Below are 12,570 nucleotides of genomic sequence, written 5' to 3'. Positions count from 1 at the left end.
GGCATGTCGAGTCGGTCTGCATATGTTCTAAAATGTCATCTCTGGGATGTCTGACTTAAAAATCTTGCATGTCTCTCCGTGTTTCTGGTTTAGACCAGCTCTTGCTGACAAAGCCCCCTTCTCTAGGTAGTTTTGGAGTGTTCTGCACTATAAATTATTCTGTTGTGGTTTTGCATAGACTATAGAAAAAAATCACATAGTATAAATGTACATACTAAAAGTTGTAATTAGTTCTGATTTGTAGAAAAAGAAACTTGAAGCTGAAATGTAACAGCAATATARAGTAGATATTTTTTTGTCCAGATATGTTATATTTCCAGGCATTTATGAATGGATGTCAGTATCACCAAAGTAGTGGTAATAATGTGCTGGCTGCTTCCATTTAATGATTAAAGTGAGTGAAAATAATACAGTTGTAGTAATTGGATTGAACAGAGTCACTTTAGGTAAGAGAAGTTTGGAGCAGGAAAACACGCTTTTGAATCAATTAAAGGTTCTCGAGAAGGCGCCGTTGAGCAGCGTTGAGCCTTTGCACTTGCAGACTTCCCGTTTCCCAGGAATGACCCTTACACATACGGCTGCCTTTTAAACGGAATGTCTAAGCACAGGTAGGYTTTATTACTGATGGGGGTGAGAGGWATCTGGCTGCTGCCGTAATCCAGTCTTATCATAGGATACTTTATGTGAATCAAGAAGAAATATGACAGTTGTGTTGCAGTTTGTATTGGCAGAAACGTTGGGAAGAATGTAACTAGCCTGGTTTTCCTCGTTTATTTTGTCTGTATTGTTAAAGAGCTGGAAAGGAGCATGCTTTTAAGAAGATAAGTCTGTTTTACTAATCCTGCCAATTCTGCTACTAAGCATGTATTAAGCATTAAATCACTGAGAAGCTGATGTTTCCTTTCAACCAGGCATTCGTCTTATGCTGGGTCCATTTTAATACAGCTATTCAAGAGCAATAATATTCTGTTTCTTTATGTAAGACCCGTTATGCCTAGCCAAGATCCTCAGGAAGGAAGGTTGAGTAGCAAGTGGTAGGTTATAACTAAAACTAAGCAGTTGAAAAGAAATTGCGTAAAATAAAGGATGTAGCCAAAAGTAGCATATAAGCATATAATCCACAGGGATTTCGGCCTTGTGCTTATGGGTATTTTGTCTTTTTTAATCTTTCCTAGGATGGTTTTGTTGCAAAAAAAAGTCACATTTATGAAGCAATTTTCCCATTTTGCTCACTTTAGTTTTCAGTACTGATGGTATCCAAGAAACTTGTAATGAAAAGTGTGTTCAATAGCCATCTTCTGTATTTCTAATAGCTTTTTGTCTCTTGAAGCTAAGAACTGACAATTTAATTGTTCCAGCTTCATAGTAATAAAAAAGTGATTCAACTAAACTTAATACCACTAGAGGGGGCTTTCTTACAGCTGATAACAAAAAGTAAATGAAATGAACACAGAGACTATGATTGTGGTTTTGAACTAAGACCTAAAACTGTGCTAACCAGTGCCTATAGACTTTTAGCTGGCGAGTAATTTTTATGGGCAAGCTGTGCACGCTGGTGTAAGTGTCCTTGGTGGTGGTGGTTTTTGCTTGTTCTCCCAACCCCTCTGCTTTGGTCTCCTTTAGGAAGTTCTCCAGCGATGCTTCCCGGGGATGCTGCAAGGTTAGCTCAGGTTTCCACGCTGCTTTCACCGAGGTAGTTCTGGCTGTAAGGAACAGGATATGTGCATTCCCATGTCTCGTTCCAGTGAGGTCTGAAAGCAGCCATCAAATTAACTTCYGAACAGCCGTATCCATTACCCACTTTTGATTCGAGTACGGCATTTCTGGATCTATTTCTGCCAGCAGCACAAGCCGGATTAACCTTATTCCTGCTGTGCTAACAGAAAACAGGTTTCCCCCTGGAGAGGCTGGGGAGGTGGAAAGAGGGCAGCACCACGTGTGGCTCACGGGGCACCCCGAGCCCCAGGCAAGGCACCCGCGGTGCCACAAAAGGCACCCCGGGAGCCCTCGGCTGCCCCGCTCRTCCAGCACCCTGGAAGGAGCTGGCTCGGAGCAGCCCAGGGAGCAGAGCACTGGTATTTGATACCAAACAAGAGTATTTAATGGCCTAGATAAAAGCACTCCGCTTGTTTAATTGGAAGTGTCTCGCTGTTTTACATAGACCTAGTGCCCTATTTTTATGAGAGTTAGAATTATGCAGAGAAATTGTTTCCATGGAAGCAGAGATCAGCAAAGAAATAACGCACTCCGCTCTTGCTACGCGATTCCTTTAGCAGCCTGCTGTTCTGAATAATTAACTCTTGTAATGCCATTAAAATTTAATAGGGATTAAAGGAACTAATACTTTTTTTTTTAGTGCCTTCAGGATTTTTAAGTGACTTTTTTTTTCCCCTTCTAAATGTGTTCTCCTTATTTACAAAGGTAACATCTACAAGTGCAAAGAAGTAAGTGTGAACGTACACTTCTGTTTTGGAAAGTTTGCAATTCTGACACAAAATAATATTAATAACTTAATAATTTAAAAGTATTCCCTCTTGCTGCTTCTCTTGCAACTGTTTTGCATTTCTTGCTTGGTGGTGGCGTGAAGTGAATGCACTTTATAATTAATGGCAACAGTAGTGAGTGACAGAAGTGACTCACCCAACAGCAGGGAAAACGGACCATCTTTTTTCATTAACTGTTTTTTTTGTATATTACTTTTCAACAAACTTTTTTTTTTCTTCTGTGTTTCACTGTAGTTGTCATAAAATGTGGAATTTCTACTGAGGAGAGAAGGTCAAGTTTAAATCCCTGTAAACACCATAGAGGCCAACTACTATTAAAAAAAAAAAAAAAAAGAAAAGAAAAAATCTATTACTTTCCATTCGTTATGGTGCTTTCTGGGTGCAAGGCAGCTCAATTCCCAGATGTGTATGAAGTGCCCGGGCTCCATTCAACTTGGTTGTGAGCTATAGCAGTCTGTAGTCACTGAGGATTAGTTCTTTAGTAAAATGTGTTGCAGAGAGGAAAAAAAAATCGAGCTTCTCTACTCATAAAGTTCATAATATGGAATAAAGGCAAGATATAAACATGTAGTTGATAATAATGGATTTTGACTGTGAAGGAGGGATATGCAATTAAATTCTTGCTTGTATTAAAAAGAGGTAATGAATGATTTAGTTCTCCCATATTTTTTAAGACATACTAAACTCTTACTGAGGAGTATGAAATTTGAAACTACTGAAAATATTTTTAATATTTTTAGCTGTAGATGTCAGCTATTTTCTATGATATCCAGCTACACTCCAGATTATGCCCTTCTCTAATGGCAGAGGATATTTACATCCAAAGGTTTAATTTAAATATATGCAATGTTGTAAGTACTCGTTGATAGGGAGTTTAACTCCCTATTATTTGCATAGACATAAGTCATAATGTACAAGTAGGTGATTTAAAGCAGGGCAGGCCCTTGGAGGGAAGCCAGTATAGATAGAATGAACGGAGTGCAGAGGAGGAGCTTGTGTGGATGAGAGGATGGCATTTGGAGCACTCTGTGGTCAATACTSGTCCCCAAACAATAATTTGCAAAGTGCCTGACAGTGTTTGCCAAAATGGATTTTTTTTCTTAGTGCAAATTCAGAAATCTTTCATTTGCTGCCAGAGCATGGAAATAGCGATTCATGATCATGAGGATGCTTGGAAGCTACTGGGATCTCCTGTGAAAACCATTACACGTGCTGAGTGTTCAGATTGAAAGACTTCTTCAGAAACCTTTGACAGCTCCATAGCAGTAATACAAGCATGAAAACTGTTACTCATAGTATTGTTTTGGGATCAATACGTCAAAGGAAATGCCAAGACTTTCCCTGTTGAAAGATGAGCTTTGCATTTCTGGGCTCTGTTAAGTAGGAGGGTAGTCAGCAAACTGAGGAACAGTCACTCCACCCGGGACCAAAATTGGCAGCGACTGCAGCATTTGGTAAGAGTAAGAGCATATGTTAAAAAAMCAGGTTTTATATTATAAAAATTATGTATGAAGATCACCAAGAGATGGTCTGTAAGGAATAAGAAAGAGCGTGGAGTGGCACAGGAAGTGTGTGGTGGTAGATACAAGGATGATAGAAGGTGCAGGAGTGGAAACGTGTCRGCTAAGGAGTGGGATTTGGACAAGAGAAATGGAACTGGCCTTAGTCACCAGTCACCCTCTGGAGCCACCTCTTCAGAGATTGCTCGCAGTCCCTGAGGAGCTTGGTAACCTCAGGTTGGGCAGACTCCATCCTCATCTGCAAGCAGATATTGGAGATGAGAAACTGAGCGGTGTCTGCCAGTCCCGGAGAGGGCACAAGGAAGTGCCACCACACACTGATAGTAGCGAGTCCTTCATCCCACTCTGCCTCCTTCTGACCCTGTGACTGGAAGGTCAGAGAGGCTTTCAGGAGAAGCCCTCAGGTCTRTCTCTGCCTGCCTTTTGCTTTCTTCTTCCTTTTGCTTGGCCTGGAACATCTGCCTGTGGGGAAAGGCTGAGAGCTGGGTTCAGCCTGGAGAAGAGAAGGCTGAGAGGGGACCTGAGCAGTGTATACAAAAACCTCAAGGGAGGCAGTGAGGAGGATGGGGCGGCCTCTTTTCAGTGGTGGCCACTGATAGAACTAGAGGAAATGGCCACAAACTGGAGCTCTGTAAGTTCCACGGGAACCAAAGGGAAACATTTCTTGGCATTGAGGGTGCRAGAGCCCTGGAACAGGCTGCCCAGAGAGGCTGTGGTGTCTCCTTCTCTGGAGATCTTCAAATCCCGCTTGGACACAGCCTGTGCCACATGCTCTGGGTGACCCTGTGTGTGCAGGGGGTTGGACTAGATATCTCTAGAGGTTCCTTCCAACCTTAGGCATCCATGATTCCTCTCGTGATCTGTCCTCTGAACACCTATATGCAAATGTACTCTCCTCACAGATACACCTGTATGTGTGCACTGTAAGCCTAAAGAAGGAAACTACGTAGGGGAGGATTTGTGCTGCAATCCATAGGGAAAGTCTAAGGTAGGAACTACACTTTGTGTGGGACTTCCTTGCAGTTTCCTCATAAGTAGGTGGGAAGGCAGGCATCTGGGGAATCAGTGCCGCTCCCTGAAAAGTAGTTGATGAAGGTGCAACTTCTTTGGGATTCGTATGTTATGAGGGGCCAGCTGTTTAGGAGGGAGAACCTGTCTGTCAGGTTTGATTTGAATTTTGAAAAAGGGAGCAGCACATCAGCATGTAAAACCAGCAGCCTCCGTGGGTTTAAGCTTCAGACGGTGCTGGCTCTCCCTGCGCACGTCTGCACTTTCTGCCCGTAACATGGAATCGCAGCTGGCAGTTCTGCTGCTTCTGGCCTTGGTGGTGGCTTCGTGGGGACAGGAGAGCTGCAGCTGCGCGATGAATAAGTGGACGCTGTGCACGCAGGACGAGTCCGGGACGTGCACCTGCACCCTGGTAGGTTCCGATCGCAGGGTAAACTGCTCGACGCTGACTTCAAAGTGCTTGTTGATGAAGGCAGAAATGACCCGGCGCAAGGGCAAGCGCTTCCACAGCCCTCACGGTCATTCTGTAGGGAACRAGGGCACTTACAGCCCCGACTGCGAGGACAGCGGCGTCTTCAAAGCCAGGCAGTGCGATGAAAGCGACRCGTGCTGGTGCGTCGACAGTGCCGGGTTCATAAGAACCGAGCAGGGGGACCAAAGCCTCCACTGCAGGGAACTGATCAGGACGAGCTGGATCTACCTGGAACTGAAACACAGGAGAATACCCTGCACCTTTGGAGATCGCCAAGTGGCAAAGGCCCTGGAGCACCTCTTTCTGAGCCGATACAAACTGCACCCCAAGTACATCGCGGGTGTCAAGTATGATGCCCCTTTCATCCAGATCCGCTTAAATCAGAATGACTTTCAGAAATCTGACAGTGATGTAGATATTGCTGATGTAGCTTATTACTTTGAGAAGGATATAAAAAACAACTCCGTATTTCACGCTAACAATAAATTAAATGTCTCTGTCGATGGAAAAGCTCTGGATTTTGAAAACATACTGATTTACTATATTGATGAAAAGCCACCCCAGTTTTCCGCGAAACGTATGATTTCTGGCATCACCGCTGTGGTGACAGCGGTGACACTGACCTTTGGGGTTACTCTGATGCTCATCCTGAGTTGGCRGTGGATAAGACACTATCCAAGATTTGAGATTTTAAGAAATAGGTCAAGTGAAAAGAGCAACTTTACAGTTGCCTCAGTCTGAGAAAAAAGGAATGGGACTTCAGCAGTAACAAATGCAGTAAGAGTTAAAATTGCAAATGGATTCAGTGTGCGGTGGGTTTATAGAGACTTCCCTTCTACTGGGGTTCTCAAGAACTTCTAGTGTTCGTTTTGAAGGATCTTAGTTTAAGAATGACTAACTCTTTGGGTATCCATTTATTTAGAAGTCAGTTAAGAAAACCTTTGGAATAAATTAATCCCAGTTCAGAAGAAAACTGTTATAATTATTCTGTATTATGTTCAATAGACAATTTCACTGATTCTATGGATCTGGTTCAGCTTCCTTGATTGCTTTGAGTCCTTTGGTATGTATGGTAACTACTGAAACTTAAATGCTTCCAGTACGACCAAAATAAACTAGGGCAGGTTTTCTGCATTTAGAAGTTTTTGAAGAAGTCTTTTCTAAAGTTACACGAGCTTTTTAATAAACAGCACATTTCATAAATATTGCTAAATAACCMAGTGGGAGGCGCTCAGTTCCTGACTTTGTATTCACAGCGCACCCGACTGACACTTGTCGCTGGCCAAGATCCTGTAATCCCGATGCAAGGGCAAGAACGTTACCTGTTGGGCCCAAATTCAAGTTTGAGAGATTGTTTTCTGTGTACCTTGCAACTTCCATGGGAGGAGATCTTTTCCTGGATTTAACAGCTTTGCAGGAATGCTGMACAGTGCTCCAGGACCAGTTGAGGGGACAGCTGGGTTCTGTTAAACCTGCAGAGGGATTTAAGCAGAATGTTGTTGCTGAAGTTGGAATTTGGCCAAGATGCTGAAGCTGGGCTTCATCACTACCTGCTCATTGGCTTAATTCTTGGGTAGCTGATAGGCACAAAGAGGGACGTTTCGGGAAGAAATGATATTATTAAAAACTGAAATATTGGGAGTTGTGTTCTCCACGCTGTGTATGCATGTCTGAATTCTCATCAGCCTAAACTAGTTTTCACTTAAAAATCCACTAATTACATTCAAAACCATTACACCTAGGCAGTCCAGAAGAGTCAAGTGTTCAGTTAATTTATTTTTTTAATTGAGATTATTATGCAACTTCTTGAGCAAACTGCTCATAAAATGCATGTCTCATTCTATGGTAGTATGCAAAAATGCACCAAAAGATGTTTCCTTTCCTCCCTCCCTCCCCCTCCAAATACTTGGACATGTTAATAGGATGTTGGGAAAAGAATGAAAAATGAGTGTTCTATTTGTATCTCTGTTTATAACAGAAAATAGTAATTTATCCTTCTTAGCATTGTGACTGGAATGCAAGCTTCTGGATTTCATCTAATGTGGCCCACGTGTTTGCTTTTAACAGTCTTCTGGCCACTTTTCTTATTTGTCTCATGAAAATAATTTGTTTTCTTAACATGCAAAGGAAGATTTTATATTAAAACAGTCTATAAACACATGAAGGAGAAAGTAATATGAATATATTGGCATAATTCTCATGAGTTGAGGCCTAAATTACTAAACTGGTTTGAAAATACAAATCTTAACAGATAGGTAATAGATTCACAAACTATCTCGTGCTTTTATCTTTAGAAACTGATATTGAGAGGAGATTGGGATTAAGTTATGGAGCTGTTCATACTTTAAWTAATCATTAAAAGACTGTTCAATGTAATAGATGTCTTTTGGTCTGTGCATGCTGCTTTTGGGCTGGAAAAGCACCAGGGACAGTTAATGGCAATAGTAAGGTTTGTGTCTGCAATTAATCAAAAGAAAAGAAAGATCAATTGCAGTTCAGAGCATGGAGACCATCTCTTTAGATTATGTTATTTACTTGAACAAAGCTCTGTAAAACTGTAAGGTCTCGACATTTAATAAACTCAATATACTCTCTCATTGCTCCTGCTAAGTATTCATTTCTCTCCTGCTGTTGCAGTCATCACCTCTCGGGCTATACATTAATATCTTTCACATATGGCAGATCAAGTATTTCCCTGTAACGATCCCTGATGTTCGGCCGCTCTGCCGTTCTGTCCACCACTGTGTTCTCACTCGAAGCAATTTCCAAGGATAAAATGAACTCCCTGTCAGTTTTAAATTCTGCAAAATAAACATGCATTTTTTTCATTCTCATTTCAGAAATCTAACTCTTCATCAACAAAAGGATGAACAGAAATTTATGTCATCCTGTTTTGACCATGTTTTTGTTTATTAGATTTAAGGCTTTTTGAAAGGGGCTGGGTGGGTTTGGCCGACGCTGTGACCACGCTGGGGGCTTGCTGCTCAAGGTGGCACTTTCTCCATAAACATATATGTATATTTCTGTATCTCCAAGTAGGTACAGGAATAAAGGCATGGTGAATATGATGGAGGACCTCCGAGCTACTACCTTCATGTATTATATAACAGATTTATGGCACGCTCTTTTCAGTGAAGGCAGGGCTGTCTGGCAGCTCGTCTGTATTTTGCAATTCCAACTAGTGAAMGCTGTTCTAGTCAGAGACCAACATAACTGCTGGCGGAGAAGGAAATCTTGGCTCTGTGCTAGGGCCCGGAGGAGCTGCCCTTTCCATAGGGCACTCACAGCTACCTTTGTGCAGGTCCATAAAGAAGCCTTTAGCCTTGTCTCCTGTCTTGCTTGAACTTCTAGGTTTAAGAAAGGGGGAAAAAAAAGGATGTTTTTTAGCTGCCCAGGATGTGAGGCCAGTGCCAGAAGCAATGCCAATGCTACAGCAAGGAAATGAGAGRTAAGGACACAGGGAGGGATTAAATTCCTCTTACACTCCCTTCCCTCTGTTCCCTGGTGAAATCCCTGCGTGTTTACGCACGAGCCTACGTTGCCACACGTGTCAACACGCAGTTCTTGTGTGTGTTTGCAAATGACGGGGCGGGCAAGGCGCACACGCGCCCGTTCCTGCAGCTGTGCCAGCTGTGCCGTGGGAGCCGGCCGGATCCCACCCCGAGGGCTGCCCGACATCCCTGCAGCGGGGTAACACACGCCACCCTTTGCTCATCCCACTCCTCCGGACTGGGATTATCGCCCTTGGGGCTGTTGAGGCTTGCGTTACACCCAGGTTAGGTCAATACATGAAGCAGAAAAATCGCAGCGCGTTACTGCACCCAACGGCCTTCGTGTTTAGCTGGTAAAATAGGAGCGGGTCTGGGACAGAGAACTAGATAGATGCAGGGTCCCCTGAACARTCCTTGAAGTGTTTAAAGCCTCAGGAAGCTGCCTTAGACAAAACTAACTCCTACTGCTTAGGTCCTGAAAACGCTTCTTCAGAGAATAGTTAAGGAATTAACTAGGGGCCCTTCCTCCATCTCTCCTTAATTGGACTGGTTAATGCTATTAAACAGATAATTATACCTGCATGGGGAAGACTGTCCTTTTCAAAGTGTTTCTACTGATTTGCCTCAGGGTTTTTTATCTAAGTACTGCAATTATTTCTCTATTTATGCTAAAATTAATCTTGAGCTGCTACAATTGCTATGAGAGCAGGAAAAAAGCAACTTCCATAACTTCTACAATTATTATGGGCAGCACCAGCAGAATTCTTTGTACCGAGATTTATGTAGTTAAAATATTGTATGTGCCTGGCATCCTGACAAGATTCCCATCTCATTTTCACGACAATCCTTACTCCCCACGGGCAGCACTCCTGCAGCCCCGCTCCAGGACACATCAAGCACCCCAGAAATAATTACAGAGACTTTGCGTTATCTAAGCAAAGGGCTGAATGAGAAAGTATTTGTAATTTTCCGCTGAGATTTTCCATGTGGGCCCAGCAGAAATGGTGGCATATGCACCAAATATCTTCTCAGCTAAGGTTTATTTGAAGTAAACGTCTGTCCTCAATCAGGCTTGAAATGAGAAATCACAGCATTTCTGCTCGTCTGTTTGCACCCAGAAGAGCTAAGCAGAGCAACCAAAAACTAATTGGATGAGGCCACCCTGTAGACACTGTTCCTGCATGTGTCCTCTTTTCCTCACCTCATGTTTCTGCCCACATGGAATTTAGCACATGGGGCTTCTCTGTGGATTCTTACAAGCTGCCAGAGCAACAAGAAGGGTTTTTCCTTAATGCACAAGAACTGGGGCAGGCAGCTGATCTGAGACTAGCAGTAGGTGCGAGTGGGAAGGCAGTGATGCCTGGGAAGGCGGAATTGGAAGAGCAGCTGACCAGGCCATGAGAGCTGGGGGAGCTGGGGGAGGCTCTGGGGTGTGAGAAGGGCTGAGGACGGAGTCCACGCGCAGGGAGGACTGCGAGCGGTTTCAGATGGACCCAACCCTGGGATTGCTGAGTGGAAATGGACTGAGCAGAACCGCCTGGAAGGACTTGGGCTGAGGAGAGGAAAAGCTCTGGGATGCAAACAATTCYGGTGGCAGCAGGGATGGGATGGTGGCTCCAGACCCTCACAGGCATCTCTRGCAGCTGGTGGTTTGGAGACAGCTCTATTCTCCACATTCWGGGGTCTATTTGGTTCTCATTTCTCCTCCCCATCTCCATGTACTTTCTTTCTTTGTCACTGGAAATATGTTAGCTATGCAACTGCCTCTCCAAATGAATTTTGTATTTTTGATGCCCCGATTTTGACACTGGACAAGCTCCTCTGTTAACTGTGCTAAGACTTAGTGTAGAGCAGAGAGTGTATATGGAGAGCAAAAGCCCTGAGACACTTATACTTAGTCAATTAAGGCATTTCAATCCAAGGTGGTTTCCTCCATCCTGCCTCATAGCAGGGAATGGGAATAGGTAGCGATGAGCAGCTCCGGTGAGTTCTGCCCTACCACATAGAGTTCATAAGTATGCAGAATTTTATCCCTTTTAAAAAAAATGACAGTGTGGAAATGGTTCGTGATGTGTTAATAACCTTTAATCTATGGATCAATGAACAACGATGAAATTCAGTGTCACCTGAAAAGCTGTAGACCACTCTAAATAGGTCTTAGCCCTGTAARGGCATGAATGAGACTTTGCCTTCTGGTCTTAAAATACCAACTGCACTGGTTTTTCTGAAGGGGCAAAGCTGGTGAACAAAACCTCAGTCTGCACAAGCAGTAAATCTTACCTATCTAAAGCTCTATAATTTCATCAGAAAAAAAAAAGTGCTATACATATACATCCATTAAAATTCAACAGTATGTTCATGGTATGAAATGGCTAGTCTGAATGTTGTTTTGAACTCACAGTCTGTGTTGAGAAAAACACGACTTTATAACAAGCCAAGTGATCAACTATTTATCAGGTTTTCACTCAGAAAACATTTAGAGCTGGTATCTGATAGAGATATCCTATAATTATCTATGCTGTATGTGCTGCTTGGCTGCTTTTAAATTTTAATTATGAGCAATACCACTTTTGGAGATCTTAGAAGTGCAGAATGCAGCATACAATTATTTAGCTCCATCTTGTATTCCTTGCACACTCGAAAACATCCACTGAGTTTAGTAAGAATTTAAGTGAGCCAGGAATGCAGAAATAGCTCCTATATTGTCTATGCGCACAGAGTTCAGGAACACAATGGGAGAAACAGAAAATAGAAGAAAGAAATATGCAAAGAAATAAACCCATTTTCAGCTTTGAGATTTGAAGGAAAACAGAGGCTCAGTGAGGTGGAAGAATGAAATTTGTTCCACAGAGCAGATGGCAGAAAGCTTTCATGCCCTGCTTAGGAATGGAGAACGCTAGATGGAGAGGACAAGAAAAGCAGACGACTACAAAAGCTAAGAAATAAGGACATAAGCATTGGGAGACAGTCACAAATGAGAGTTTGCCCCTCAGTCCTTTATTTTTTTGACAGCTGAGACGCACACGGGCCTTAGGGTTAGACAGAGCGCCTTTTGGCTGCTGCAGCTCAGCTGTTTTTGTGGCCGGAGCTCATGGTCACCAAATTAATGCCTTGCTAACTCACTGATGGGTTTAATCCTTTGTGTCTCTTATGTTAACAAAGGCAAAGCAGCTCTTAAAAGGGAACTGTGACATCTGCAGAGTTTTTACCTATCACTACCTAAGTTTTCCGGGCTCCAAAGTATGGTTACTCTGCGTCTCCCAGACTGCTCCATTTCCTATGGAAAGACCTGTCTCGATGTCTACACCAAAAAGAAAGGCATTAAGGAGGAGGTCAGCAAACAGTGAACAGGACTTGATGCAGCGTGTACGTCACTTCAAAAGGCAAAGGCCTGTGTTTCCTCACTTTTCCCACTAAGACCAGCGTTTCCCCATTCTTCCCAACCAAGGGACCTTTGTTTACAGGAGAAGGCCTCTGGTTTCAGCCAAGCGTGGRCCGCCCTGCCATTACCACACACCCCTCCGTGCTGCACCCTCTCATCAAACACCCTATCGCCATCCTGTCACCCAGCGGCC

General features: G+C 43.2%; 1 protein-coding gene across 1 annotated transcript; it reads left to right on the top strand.

Moving 5' to 3' along the window:
- The first annotated feature begins 5,218 nt into the window (after nucleotides 1-5,218).
- On the top strand, nucleotides 5,219-6,248 carry TACSTD2 (tumor associated calcium signal transducer 2). The gene has a single exon (XM_026034557.1). The coding sequence runs from the start codon at nucleotides 5,310-5,312 to the stop codon at nucleotides 6,243-6,245; it is 936 nt and encodes a 311-aa protein (XP_025890342.1). The 5' UTR covers nucleotides 5,219-5,309; the 3' UTR covers nucleotides 6,246-6,248.
- The last annotated feature ends 6,322 nt before the right edge of the window (nucleotides 6,249-12,570 follow it).

The sequence above is a fragment of the Nothoprocta perdicaria genome, unplaced genomic scaffold (assembly GCF_003342845.1).
Source record: "Nothoprocta perdicaria isolate Ctin4 unplaced genomic scaffold, notPer1 scaffold_0, whole genome shotgun sequence".
Lineage (NCBI taxonomy): Eukaryota > Metazoa > Chordata > Aves > Tinamiformes > Tinamidae > Nothoprocta > Nothoprocta perdicaria.
Note: the sequence above shows the minus strand (reverse complement) of the source record. Positions and strands in the feature narration are given on the sequence as shown.